The sequence below is a fragment of the Phyllostomus hastatus genome, unplaced genomic scaffold, assembly GCF_019186645.2.
Source record: "Phyllostomus hastatus isolate PE091 unplaced genomic scaffold, TTU_PhHast_1.1 phas_scaffold_39, whole genome shotgun sequence".
Classification (NCBI taxonomy): Eukaryota; Metazoa; Chordata; class Mammalia; order Chiroptera; family Phyllostomidae; genus Phyllostomus; species Phyllostomus hastatus.
Genome location: NW_025334028.1, coordinates 22,766,130 through 22,779,208, shown reverse-complemented (window position 1 = coordinate 22,779,208; position 13,079 = coordinate 22,766,130). Strand labels below are relative to the sequence as shown.

Sequence of the window (13,079 nt, the reverse complement as noted above, 5' to 3'; positions counted from 1 at the left end):
GAAAGCAGTTCTTAAAAACATGCTGAAGTAATTAGGAATGAAAGGTCATGATATCTGTAACTTATTCTCAAATGGTTCTACAAAGTTATAATATCACCACAACAATAACAGCAGGCTTTATTGTAGAGATAGCTAAAGCAAATTTGACAAAATGTGAAGAATTAATCAAAGTAAAGGGTTTTAGGGTGTTCATTGCAGTACTCTTGCATAGGCTTGAGATTTTCAAAATAAAATTCAAACCCTGGCCGGCGTAGCTTAGTGGATTGAGCGTGGGCTGCGAACCAAAGTGTCGCAGGTTCGATTCTCAGCCAGGGTACATGCCTGGGTTGCAGGCCATAACCCCCAACAACCGCACATTGATGTTTCTCTCCCTCCCTCTCTCTCTCTCTCTCTCTCTCTCTTTCCTTCTCTCTCTCTTTCTCTCTCTCTCTCTCTCCCCCTCCCTTCCCTCTCAAAAATTAAATAAATAAAATCTAAAAAATAAAATAAAATAAAAAATAAATAAATAAAATTCAAGCTCAGCACATCTATGTTAGTGGTTTTAAATGAAGATGGAAATGGGGAGGGACTCTGTAACATTAATTAATCTATTGATTTAATGTTTCACTTGTTAAGATGAGATTCACTTGTTAAGACAATAATTAATTTATTGTTCTATAAGTTAATATCAAAAAGGTTATTGTCCAATGTATAGTCTTTTGCCAGGGTTTTTGTGTTTTAAATTCACTTCCAACACGTTTGTAATGCCTAGATTGGTAAAATAGGTATTTTATAAAATACAATAATTTGAGTTAATGGAAAGAATATTAGACTAGGAGTGGGAGATTTGGATTGGAATCTAGATTCTACCATATACTATCCCTGTGAACTTTGGATTAATATACCTCATTTGGGAAGAATCAGCTGCAAATGGATTTTTTAAGTGCCTCATTTGTTAATTAAAGGGGTGAACTGATTTATTTAGTTGTTAAAATCCAAGCCTGATTTGATTGCATAAAGATCATTTTTGAAGATCTTTAAAAATAGGTAACACTCTTACTTTTGAGTATCTTATTTGTAGTCCTGACTAACTTTCTCTACTATGGTCACTGTTTTCCATTTTTTCCCTTTTTTTGTTACATCCCCTCTAAGCACTGCTACCCTTTGGAAGTGTTAACAAACAATGAAATGGCTGAGAATAACAGGAAAATAAGAGATAACTTCCCTGAAGAAAGTTTGATTTATAGTTCATTTACTTTTCTTTAGTAAGAAAATGCATTCCACATACTGAAGGCAGCCTCAGAAGTACTTATTTGGTGAATATCACTACTATGATTGTAGTGTAAGCTTTTTTTCTCATTTGTGTTCCTTCAGTAAGGGGTGTGTGTGTGTGTAGAAACAAGAAAACTCAAAAAGATTTCAAAATTTTCTACTTCTAAGTCTTGGCACAATTAAGTAACATGAAACCTTAACAAAAGGTCACAGCAAAAACAAACAGTAGCAGTACTGAATAGCATAGGATATCTTTAGGGTAAGGAGTCAAGATGATGCTTTAGAGCAGTTCTTAAACCATTGGGGACTAGAGTGGAGGGAGAAGGTTGGTAGGATTCTATCCTTGCTTCTTTTCCTGAACAGCTCTGTGTTTTTTACATGCTAGGTTTCCAAATGGCTTTTAAAGGTAGCAATTGGATTTTTTCCTATTTTTAGAAAGTCAGTTAACAGAAGTATTTGAAGGGCCTCTATCTATGAAACATCATTTAGGTTAAAACAACTCAGTGATCTAAATTATTATTTACTTAGCAAAGTATTTTTGTTTGTTAACAGAAACAGATATGCAATACGCAGCAAAAGTGTACCGAGATGAGCGACTTCGAAGAAAGGCAGAAGCCTTGAGCATGGATAACTGTAAAGAATTGGAGCGGCTAACCAGTCTTTATAAAGGAGGATGAACTGTAATTTTATTTATATCTTTTAGCATACTATTTATTTTTTCTGTGAATTTAGTTTCATCATGAGAGCTAAAGAAGATTTGTTAGTAAAAACTAAACTAAATTAGTTGGTCCCTGAAATCTTGGACTGTTTATAACCTACTGACTCCTTTAAATAATAAGAAACTAAAAACTACAATATTTTAGTTATGCTTCTGTAAGCTTATCTGATTACTAAGTAAAAATGTCTAAAGAAAGGATTGTCACACCTGTAGCAGTTTCCAATTTTAGTGATTCTCCATTTTTTCCCTTATGTAAATATTTATGGAATGATCATTTTGTGTATATACAGGTTATTGCCTTTTTTTTTAATGTGAATTCTTTTAGTGTTTAGCTCTATGAGACACTTCAGTTTAAACTGATGGAATAAATGTTCTGTGACAGAATTACATGTTCCTTGTCAGATGTCAAATGTGTGGAGTTTAAACAATGAAACTTTTTCCAAAAGAAAAAACAAAAGCTGTTTAACTTTGTGTAAAATCTTATAGCATTATTACCTATTTTAATATTACCATTATATTTAAAAATATATATTGAGATAAATGAACTGGTGTAGAGTATCAGTTTGTTACTTATTTAGTTTAATTGCAAAGCCATGCATAGAAATGAAATGCTATACTGATAGATTTTAAAGAAAATATGAGGAAATGGCTATATAGATACTAAACATAAAGGGTCTTTAACAGTAAATGGCAGTTTGTCATTTGCAATTTCAATTATTAAAATACCCCTAAATGTTTGTATAAAGGGGAGGGCAAAAAAGTAGGTTTACAGTTGTAGTACAAATAAGTAATACAATAATTAGTGGATAATGATTCAAGAATAAACTCTGTTTCATGTACTCACAACTATAAACCTACTTTTGCCAACTCCAGTATATGTCTTTGAAGGCTGCTAAATTTATGAAGATGACCTACCTGTTCCCCCTCACCAGTGTGGAAAATTATAGTTTCTTCTTAGTGATCATTTAAACAGAACCCAAAAGTAAATAGATTCTTCTACAAATAAGTAATAGGAAAAAAATTACTACTTTGCTTTGTGCCTTTTAACCTTATTGCCAACTTTTAAACATGTAAGTAGATCACAGCACACTTATTTGATCAGGGCATGATCTTTTTGGCCACCTGCAACAGTGAGCAGAAACAGCAGCAGGTAGAATAGTGATTTATAGCAAGCTATCCTTATAAAATTCTGACCTAAAATCTATTCACCCTTGAGTAATTCATTTAATCCTGTAGGAATAAGCTCCTTGTAGTCAAATCCATAATATAAATTTGAAAAATCAGCTGGAAATTGAAGTATTTAGTGCCTATATTGGGTATGAAACTAGTTGATTTCTAATCTTGTGTTTAACATTGTAATATTTTAATAATTTTGTTTTGTACTCAGTGGAACATGAATACATCTTTGATAGTTTTTTTTTTTAATATGAGAGAATGCTAGTTAAAGTTGCTGTATTCCTTTGTTGAAAGATTTTTTTTCTGAATGTAGTTAATCTATAGCATCTGTCAAAACTGTTACAATGACCATTCTTTTAAAAATATTTTCTTGTGTCCCTTTTCTGGATGAATCAATAGAAATACCTAATTGAGTTAGTAGGTTAAACTAAACTATGTATTGTCCTAGGAAAACTGAACAGCTTAACCAACTTTCTTTTCTTTTAGAAATGCCACCTTTAAAAAAATAGTAGTGCTTAAAAGAAAATACAACTTTAAATATTTTCTTGAGCTTGTAGAATGAATTTTAAAAAAAGAAAATCACAACATTCTGATTGTGAAAGTTTGTATGCATCAGAAAACTTATAAATGAAAAATTTCATCCATTTTTCCATTATATTGGGATATTTACATGACTGTGGTTGATGCTTATAGGAGTTGACTCTTGTTGACTGATTCTTTTTCCCTTAATCCTGGCTTTAAGGTAATAGATGAAGTTATCAAAATAAGTGAAATTATGTATTAAGAAGTTATACTTGGCTTTGGACAGTATTATTATATTGTTTTCACTTACCTTGCTGCATTCCATTCCATTTCATAAAATGTTGGGGGAAGTGTGTTTGATGATATTTTCAAACAATTTTGAGAAATGACTGAGTGCCTGACAATTTAAGCTACATATAAAATATGCAAGTAAAGATTAAGTCCTTAATGTTACCTATATTATGGTGTGAAAGCCCAACTAAGTATGTTAGAATTGGGGGGTTAATTCTACAAAATAAAACTTTTTAGCTATTTTAACATGTGAGATTTCCATATTTTTTGCTACTTCTAAAAATCCCAACATTTTGTCATCTTAGCTTTTTACCTATATGAGCTTTGCAATGTCATTTGTAAATTCGTATTGTTTATTTTAATCATTATCTAAAAGCCCTCATTCTTTAAGTGCCACTTTACTAGCTTTTCTTAACTGTATTTTAGAAGTTTTGTAGCAATTATATTTATTAATGCTTTACATTTTTACCCCTTCTACACATATACACAAGCATCATTGTCCTTGTGAGGATTTAGGGGAAATAAATAATACTTTTCCTTCTACTGTTTTTGATCCCTTAGTTCTCAAATAAATGCTAGTCATTTGCAAGTTTCAGAATTTATTTTAATGAAATCTGAGAATTTATTTCTCAACAATGAGAAATTTCAAATTATAGTCCATCCAGTGAGTGAAAATAATATATTTTGGAAACATTACATTTGAATGCTGAAATAGGTATTTGTTTCATAATCATTACATGCTTATTTATGATTTACAAAGATTTGGTTGAGAAAAGAAAGTCCTTTCTCATATGTATATACCAAGGCATTACAGCACTCTTCTTTTGTGTCAGCTCAGGTGTTCACAGAACAGGAATGTGTAATTCCAGCCCTTTACTTTAATTGCACTTTTATGCTTACATTTCTTCCTGTTAAATCTTCAGCTACACTAGTATGTAAAATAGCAACCAAGAAAACTGATTAACATTTTGATGTCCCTTTGTTGATTTGCAGTATTTTTAAATTCAGCTGTTAATTTAATATACATGACATGTTAATATTACTTATGTATTCCTACAAACTCTTTAAAAATAAATCTCCCACCTTTGTTAAGGCGGTGAAATATTTCTTGATGTTGGCCTGAGGTCCAAATGAACCATTTTTCCAGTTCAGTAAGCATTGCATTAAAGAACTAAATGGTTCAAAAGGATAATTTGTGCACTTGTTTAGCTTCCACATATGAAGGTTGGCTTTAGTATTACCCATATTACCATCTTCATACTAAGTGATGCAAACTAAAAGGGTAGTCATAATCTTTTCTTCTCAGAAGAGAAAAACTTCTGAAAATGAACAATATAAATCAGAATCTTAATCTTTACTAAATAGCTAAAAAGCCTTGTCTATTAGCCTCATTGGACTACACCTAGTAAAAATCCATAAATTTTTCTATAAACCAGTGAGAAAAAAAAGTCATCTAATAACAATATCCTAACAAAAAGTGGGTAGAATGAGGATTTTCAAGGAATTCTTGCATATCCCTTTAATAATCTGGCAGGCAACACAGTCCTAGAATTCAGACTTTCCTTTTTGTTTTACTACTATTTAAATAGATATTTTCATATAAATGGAAACATTTTCCCTCAAAGGTTAATTCAAAACATACTCCTTATATTAAGGATTTTGTAACCACATTTTTTTTGTAAATTCTGTGTGTAACTTTTTCCTTTTGGTACGTGATTCCTTATTTATTATCTGCTGGTTTTGGGGCCAATAGATTTGTGAATATTCTGTGGATGTGTCCGTGTATAGCTGTATATAATATTTTTTCCAGCTAATACCTCAAATGTGTGATTATTTTATACCACACTACGTTTGCACAGAGCAGGGCTTCCATTAGCAGTGGATATTCCCATTTCTAACTTTGAAAGTCAGCCCACAGAATTTCATTGGTGTGAATTCTGTTAATATTTTTTGTATTTTAAAACAGATTCCTGTTGTAAGGCCCGTACTTCAAATATAATTATATCTTCATATATCTAGCAATCTGGAAATATGTAGGTGGTAAGAAGTATTCCTTGAAATGTCTTAGTTTAATTTATTATTGAAAATTGGGACTACTGGTTGCCAAACTGTCTAGTAACTGCATAGCAGATGACACCCGGCATGAATGTGAGCAAGTCTCATTCACTTCAGCACAAGAATTGGGACATTCCAATCTGATATCCTAACTTTGCCACTTGAGAGCACCACTAAAATGGTGGGACTTTTTCAGTGACATTGGAGTATTTTAAGTGTCAATTTCAAAATGAAATTTTTTGAGTTGGATAACTATGCCAGGGAGAAGAAACTCACACATAAATGATACTTTGTAACTTATCTGTATTAAGAAATGCTTCTTACATATATGTTTGTGTTTTTGTTTATGTATTGCTACATAGACTTTCCATTTAAGTCATGTATGTTTAAAAGCTGCAGGTCATTTTCAAGGTGTCATGGAATTTTAATGGAAGCCTTGTATTAGCTAACGAAGTGAAACTGGTATAGGAAATCTTAACTTTGTCTATAATGGATTCTAAATTATACATTTAGATTTAAAAATGAAATGTCTGATTTGTAAAATATTTAATGTTATATCAGACTTAATAAAATAAAATTTTCTGTGTGAGAACTCTTAAAGAAAATGAATTTGATTTTTAATGTTCTGAGTGATTTATGATTTTTTGTCTTTCAGTCTCTGCAGTTTATCTCAATATATGAATAAAAAGGTCTGTTCTCTACAGGATTTGTTATCATGTTTTATACTCTTACTAAGTTATTTTTTTCTTTCAGCCATTCAATAAATGTATGAATACCGGCTATATCCCAGGCAGGGAGCTAAGTAATTAATCACTGAACAAGACAAAAAAACCTTATGAAATTTATATCTAGCAAGGAAGGTTAATGTCAAGTAAATAACTAATTATAATTATGATGAATGCTATAAAGAAAATTACAAGGTACAGGTGACAGCATATATCTAGAAGACTTAACCCACTTTGGGAGGACCAGGGAAGATTTCTCTGACAAAGTGAGCAGAGACTGACACCCAAAAGATAAGAGTAGGAGTGAGGCGAATTCTAGAGAAATGTTTGGGACAGAGTGTGTTAAATTGATAAAAATCATAGAAACTTTATGGCAGTGAAAACAATTTGTATGAGTATGGCATAAGGAAGCCAGGGAAAGTTAGAGAATTAAAATAAGATAGGGGCCAGATTCCATAAGACCATGTATAAACCATGAAGGTGATCATTGGACTTCTAAGTCAGCAGAAAACCTTTGTGGTTTTTAAGGAAGTAATTATGAGATTTGGGTTTTTAAAGTATCATTTTAGTTGCTGTGTAGAGAAGAGTGAAGGGCAAAAGTGAAGGTAAGAGGATAGGAATTGTCAAAGGAGAGATGATCGTGGCTTGCACCAGAGTAGGAATCTAGATCAGTAAATGATTTTGAGAGATATCCAGAAGGTAGAATCAAGGGAATTATTTAATTGATTGAGTTTTGGATAAATAGAAACAGCAATTAAAACTTTTCAAAATTTTGGCTATAGAGGGAATAGAGAAAAAGGGTGGTAGCTGGGAGAGAATGTGCTTTCTAAAGGAGGCTTTTTTTTTTTTTTCAATTTATTACATGAGACCTTACTATTTACTACATGGGAGAATATCTTAACTAATTTTTTATTCTAGTATAAAGGGGCAAGTAGAAAAGAGTGAAGATAGGGAAAAAGGGATAATAGCATTAAATACCTGATATGTCCAGAGGATATAGGATCCACTGTCAAAATGGAAAAATTACTTTAAGAGATGCCACCAGCATTCTTTCAGAAGGGAATACACAGAGGATGGGTACAAATGCAGGTAGATATGTAGTGTTGGTAGGATAATGGTATGGGTTGCACTTTCCTGATGAAATAGTTTGTTAAAGTGGAGGGAGAGAGAAGAAGGGTAAAAAGAAGCTTAGAAAGAAGACAGTTTGAAGAAGTCATTGTCACTGATTCAGATGACTAGCGAACAAGTGGGATTTTTGTGGGTCTCAGGTTGGTAACAGAATTTACAATATGTATAATAATCACGATCAAAGGCAAATACATATAAGAAAAGCAGTGGCTCAACCAGTATAAAGCTTGTACAAAAGTTAAAAGGCAAAAGTATGAAGATCATGTGTAATTACAACAATAAATTAAGGGATACACATAAACACGCCCAAAAGAACTAAAAATAATGACAAGTGGATGAATATGGAGGGGAGAGCAAAAATTGTAGTGACTACTATAAAGATAATTTGGCATATAGGAAGCACATAATAACCACAATCCAAAAGTCTACAAGAGGTGTACATGAAATAAGGAGACAGGATTCCAAGCACATTAGTGAAAGTCATCAACATAAAGAAAGAGAATAATAAAAGAACAGATAACTATAAAAATCATCAGAAAGCATTAATAAAATGTCAGTACTACATACTTGTCAATAATTACTTTAACTGTAAATGGACTAAATGTCCCAAACAAAAGACATGGGTGTCTGAATGAATGAAAAAACAAGACACATACATCTGTTGCCTACAAGAGACTCTGTTTAGATCAAGAAAGTAAAGGGAAAAAAATATTTCATGCAAATGGAAATGAAAAAAATATGGGAAAGCAATACTTATATCAGAGGAAACAGACTTTAAATCAAGGGGATTAATGAGACAAAGATGGTCACTTCCTAATGATAATGGGGGCAATCCAATAAGAGGACATAACTATCATAAACATCTGTAAACTCAATGTAATAGGACCTAAATATATAAAGCAAATATTAAGACACAAAGGGAGATATTGACAATAGTACAGTAATAGTACCAGATGTTAACATCCCAATGTTATCAATGGGTAGATCACCCAGACAGAAAATTAACAAGGGAACAGTGCCTTTAAATAATGCAGTAGATCAGATGGAGTTAATTGATATTTTTAGAACATTTCACCCAAACACAGCTAAACATAGCTTTTTTTCAAATGCACAGGGAACATTTTCCAGGATAGACTGCGTGTTAGGCCATAAGACAACTCTCAACAAATTTAAGAAGATAGTAATCCTATCTAGCATTTCCAGTCACAATGGTATAAAGCTGGAAATCAATTATAAGAAGAAAACTGAAGCTCTGGCTGATGTAGTTCAGTTGGTTGTAGTGTTGTTCCATAGCCAAAAGGTCATGGATTCAATTCCAGGTCAGGGCATATATGTAGATTGTGGGTTTGATCCTTGGTCCAGGCATGCACAATCCCCTGTCCAGACACATATGGGAGGCAACCAACTGATGCTTCTCTCACATTGATGTTTCTCTCTCTCCTTTCCACTCTTTCAGAAAGCAATGAAAAAACAATGTCCTCAGGTGAAGATTAAAAAAAATTTTTTAACTGAAAAACACAAACAGGGAGGCTAAGTAACATGATAACTAAACAATGAATGTGTTAACCATGAGATCATGAAAGAAATCAAAAGATACCTTACAACGTAAGAAAATGAAAACACAATGACTTAAAAGTTTATGGGACACAGTCAAAGCAGTTATAAGAATGAAATTCATAGCAGTATAGGTCTACCTCAAGAAACAAGAAATATCTGAAACAATCTAACCTTACACCTAAAGGAACTAGAAAAAGGGAAACAAAGCCCAGAGTAGAAGGAAGGAAATAATAAAGACCAGAGTGGAAATAAATGAATTAGAGTCTAAAAAAAATAGAAATGGTTCATGAAACCTAGAGCTGGTTCTTTGAAAAGATAAACAAAACTGATAAACCTTTACTCATCAAGAAAAAAAGAGAGAGGGGCCAAGTAAATAAAATCAGACATGAAAGAGAAGTGAGAACCGACATCACAGAAATATAAAAGAGCATAAGGAAATATAATGAACAATTATGTACCAACAAACTAAAAGAAATATATAAATTCCTAGAAACATACAATCTTCAAAGATTAAATCAAGAAGAAACAAAATCTGAACAGAAAGATAACTACCAAGGAAATCAAGTCAGTAATCAAAAAACTCTCAACATATAAAAGTCCTCAACCAAATGGCTTTACAGGTGAATTTTACCAAATATTCAAACAAAATTAATATCTATCCTTCTCAAAGTATTTCAAAATATTACAGTGGAAGGAAGCCTCCCAAACTCATTTCACAGGGTCAGGATTTCCCTAATACCAAAACCAAAAACACTACAAAATTGTTATAGGCCAATATTCCTGATGAACACAGGTGTAAAAGACCTTAACAAAATATTAGCAAACCAAATTCAACAACACATTTAAAAGATCATATGTCATGATCAAATGGGAATTTATTCCTGAGATGCAAGGCTGGATCACTATCTGCAAATCAATTAAAGTGATACACCACATAAACAAAATGAAGGATAAAAATCATATGATTATATCAATAGATGTAGAAAATAGATTTTTACAACATACAACATCCATTTATCATAAAAATTCTCAGCAAAGTGGGGATAGAGGAAATATACCTCAACATAACAAAGGGCATATGTGACAAACCCACAGCTATCATATTCAATAGTGAAAACCTGAAAGTTTTTTCTTTAAGATCAAGAAGAAAGGACAAAGATATCCACTGTTACCCCTTAGGTTCAACACAGTATTGGAAGTCCTGGCCACAGCAATCAGACAAAAAAAGGAAATAAAAGGCATCCAAGTTGGAAAGGAAAAAGTAAAACTGTCATTATTTGCAGAAGACATGATACTATACAAAAAGAACCCTAAATAATCCTCCAAAAAAGAAAAACAATGATTATTATAATGAGTAAATTCAGTAAAGAAGCATAGTACAAATTTGACATTCAGAAATTGGTTGCGCCCTGGCCAGGTAGCTGAGTTGGTTAGAGCATCACCCCAATACACCAAGGTTGTAGGTTCAATGCCTGGTCAGAGCACGTACAAGAAACAACCAATGAATACATAAATAAGTGGAACAACAAATCAATGTTTCTCTCTCTCTTTCTCTGTCTCTCCCTCTCTAAAAATCAGTAATTTTTAAAAATAGGTTATATTTTTATACACTAATAATACATTATCAGAAAGGGAAACTAAGAAAACAACCCCATTTATAATTGTATCAAAAATAATAAAATTCTGAGGAATAAACTTAACCAAGGGGTAAAAAACCTGTACTTGGAAAACTATAAGGCAATAAAGAAATAAAATAGAGAAGATGCAAATAAATAGAAGCATATAACTTTAAAATGTTTATACTACCCAAAGCAATCTATAGATTCAATGCAATCCCTATCAAAACACCAATGACATTTTCTCACATTTTATCCTAAAATGTAAATGGAACCACAAATCCTAAAATTTAAATGGAACCAAGAAAAGACTCCAAATAGCCAAAGCAGTCTTGAGAATAAATAACATAGCTGGAGGTGTCATGCTACCTGATACCAAACTATTCTATAAGGTTACAGTAAAAAAACAGCATGGTACTCACATAAAAACAGACATAGAGATTTTTGAAATAGAATAGACAATCCATAAATAAACCCATGCCTATGCAGTCAACTAATACAAGACAAAGGAAGCATTAATACGCAGTAGGGTAAAGCTGGTCTCTTCGATAAGTAGTACTGGAAAAACTGGACAGACACATGCAAAAATAAATAAAACTATTGCTTCCTTACATATACAAGAATAAATTCAAAGTGAATTAAAGGCATAAATGTAAGGTCCCAATCCATAAAACTCATAGAAGAAAACAATAAGCGGTAAACTCTTTAACACTGTTTGTAGTTATATATACATACATATATATATGTATATGCACATATATATGTATATGTAAATTTTATATGTCCCCTTGGGCAAGAGGAACAAAAGAAAAATAAATGGGACAATCAAACTAAAGAGCTTTTGCACAGTGAAGAGTGCCATCAATAAAACAAAAAGACAACTATTGAAAAAGGGAAGATATTCATGTCAATGATACCTCCAATAAGGGGTTAATATCCCAAATATATAAGGAACACATGCAACTTTATACTAAAGAAAGAAAGAATTCCATTAAAAAATGGATAGAGGACCTGAATAGACATTTCTCCAAAGAGGACATACATATGGCCAATAGACATGGAAAATGCTCAATATCATTAATCATCAGGAAAATGCAAATCAAAACAACTTCACAATTGTCAGAGTGGCTATCATCAATAAATCAACAAACAATAAGTGTTGGCCAGGATACGGAGGAAAGGGAATCCTCATGCACTGTTGATGGAATTGTAAAAATTGTAAATTGGTGCAGCCATTACAGAAAACAGTATGGAGGTTCCTGAAAAAAAAAAACAAACAAAAAAAACAAACCAGAATTACCAGCCAGCAATTTATCTGAAGAAATCAAAAATATTAATTTGAAAAGCATATACACTTCTATGTTTGTTGCAGCATGATTTACAACCAAGCTATGGAAGTAATCTAAGTGTTCATCAATAGATGAATAGATAAAAATGTAGTACATATGTATAATGGAATATTAGCCATAAAAAAGAACAAAATCTTTCATTTGTGACAGCATGGATGGAACTAGAGAACATTATGCTCAGTGAAGTCAGTAAGAGAAAGACAAATGCCATATGACTTCACTTATATGTGTACTATAAAAAACAAAATAAATGAACACACACAGATGCAAAGAACAACACAGGTTGCCAGATGGGAGGGGGTTGGGTTGATTGGTTAAAAAAGAGAAGGTATTAAGAAGTGCAAATCAACAGTTATAAAAACAGTCATGGGAAAGTAAAGTATGGCATAGAGAATATAGTCAATGATGTAATAACTCTGTATCGTGTTAGATAGGTACTGGTCTTATTGGGCTGACCACTTCATAAGTAGTGTGTCTAAACACTATGTTGTACACTTAATATTGTATGTCGACTGATATATAAAAACATTAGACAGAGAGAATGTTATGGATGAGGAGGTGTAACAGGGAAACAAGATTTAAATAGCTAAGGTAGAGAGTGAAGATGTTCAGAATATGCCACCCCATAATATGACATTTTGGCATATTGACTATTATGAGCCTAAGGCACTATGAAACAGAAGATACAGTA

At 32.2% G+C, this 13,079-nt stretch overlaps 1 protein-coding gene across 1 annotated transcript in view; it reads left to right on the top strand.

The window, feature by feature from the left end:
• DNAJB14 (DnaJ heat shock protein family (Hsp40) member B14) overlaps window positions 1–6,613 on the top strand; it is a 53,511-nt gene extending 46,898 nt beyond the window's left edge. Inside the window, exon 8 of the mRNA XM_045820211.1 lies at window positions 1,804–6,613. Within this exon, the coding sequence (XP_045676167.1) occupies window positions 1,804–1,928 (125 nt within the window). The 3' untranslated portion in view covers window positions 1,929–6,613. The remainder of the gene's footprint in view (window positions 1–1,803) is intronic.
• Window positions 6,614–13,079: the final 6,466 nt, after the last annotated feature.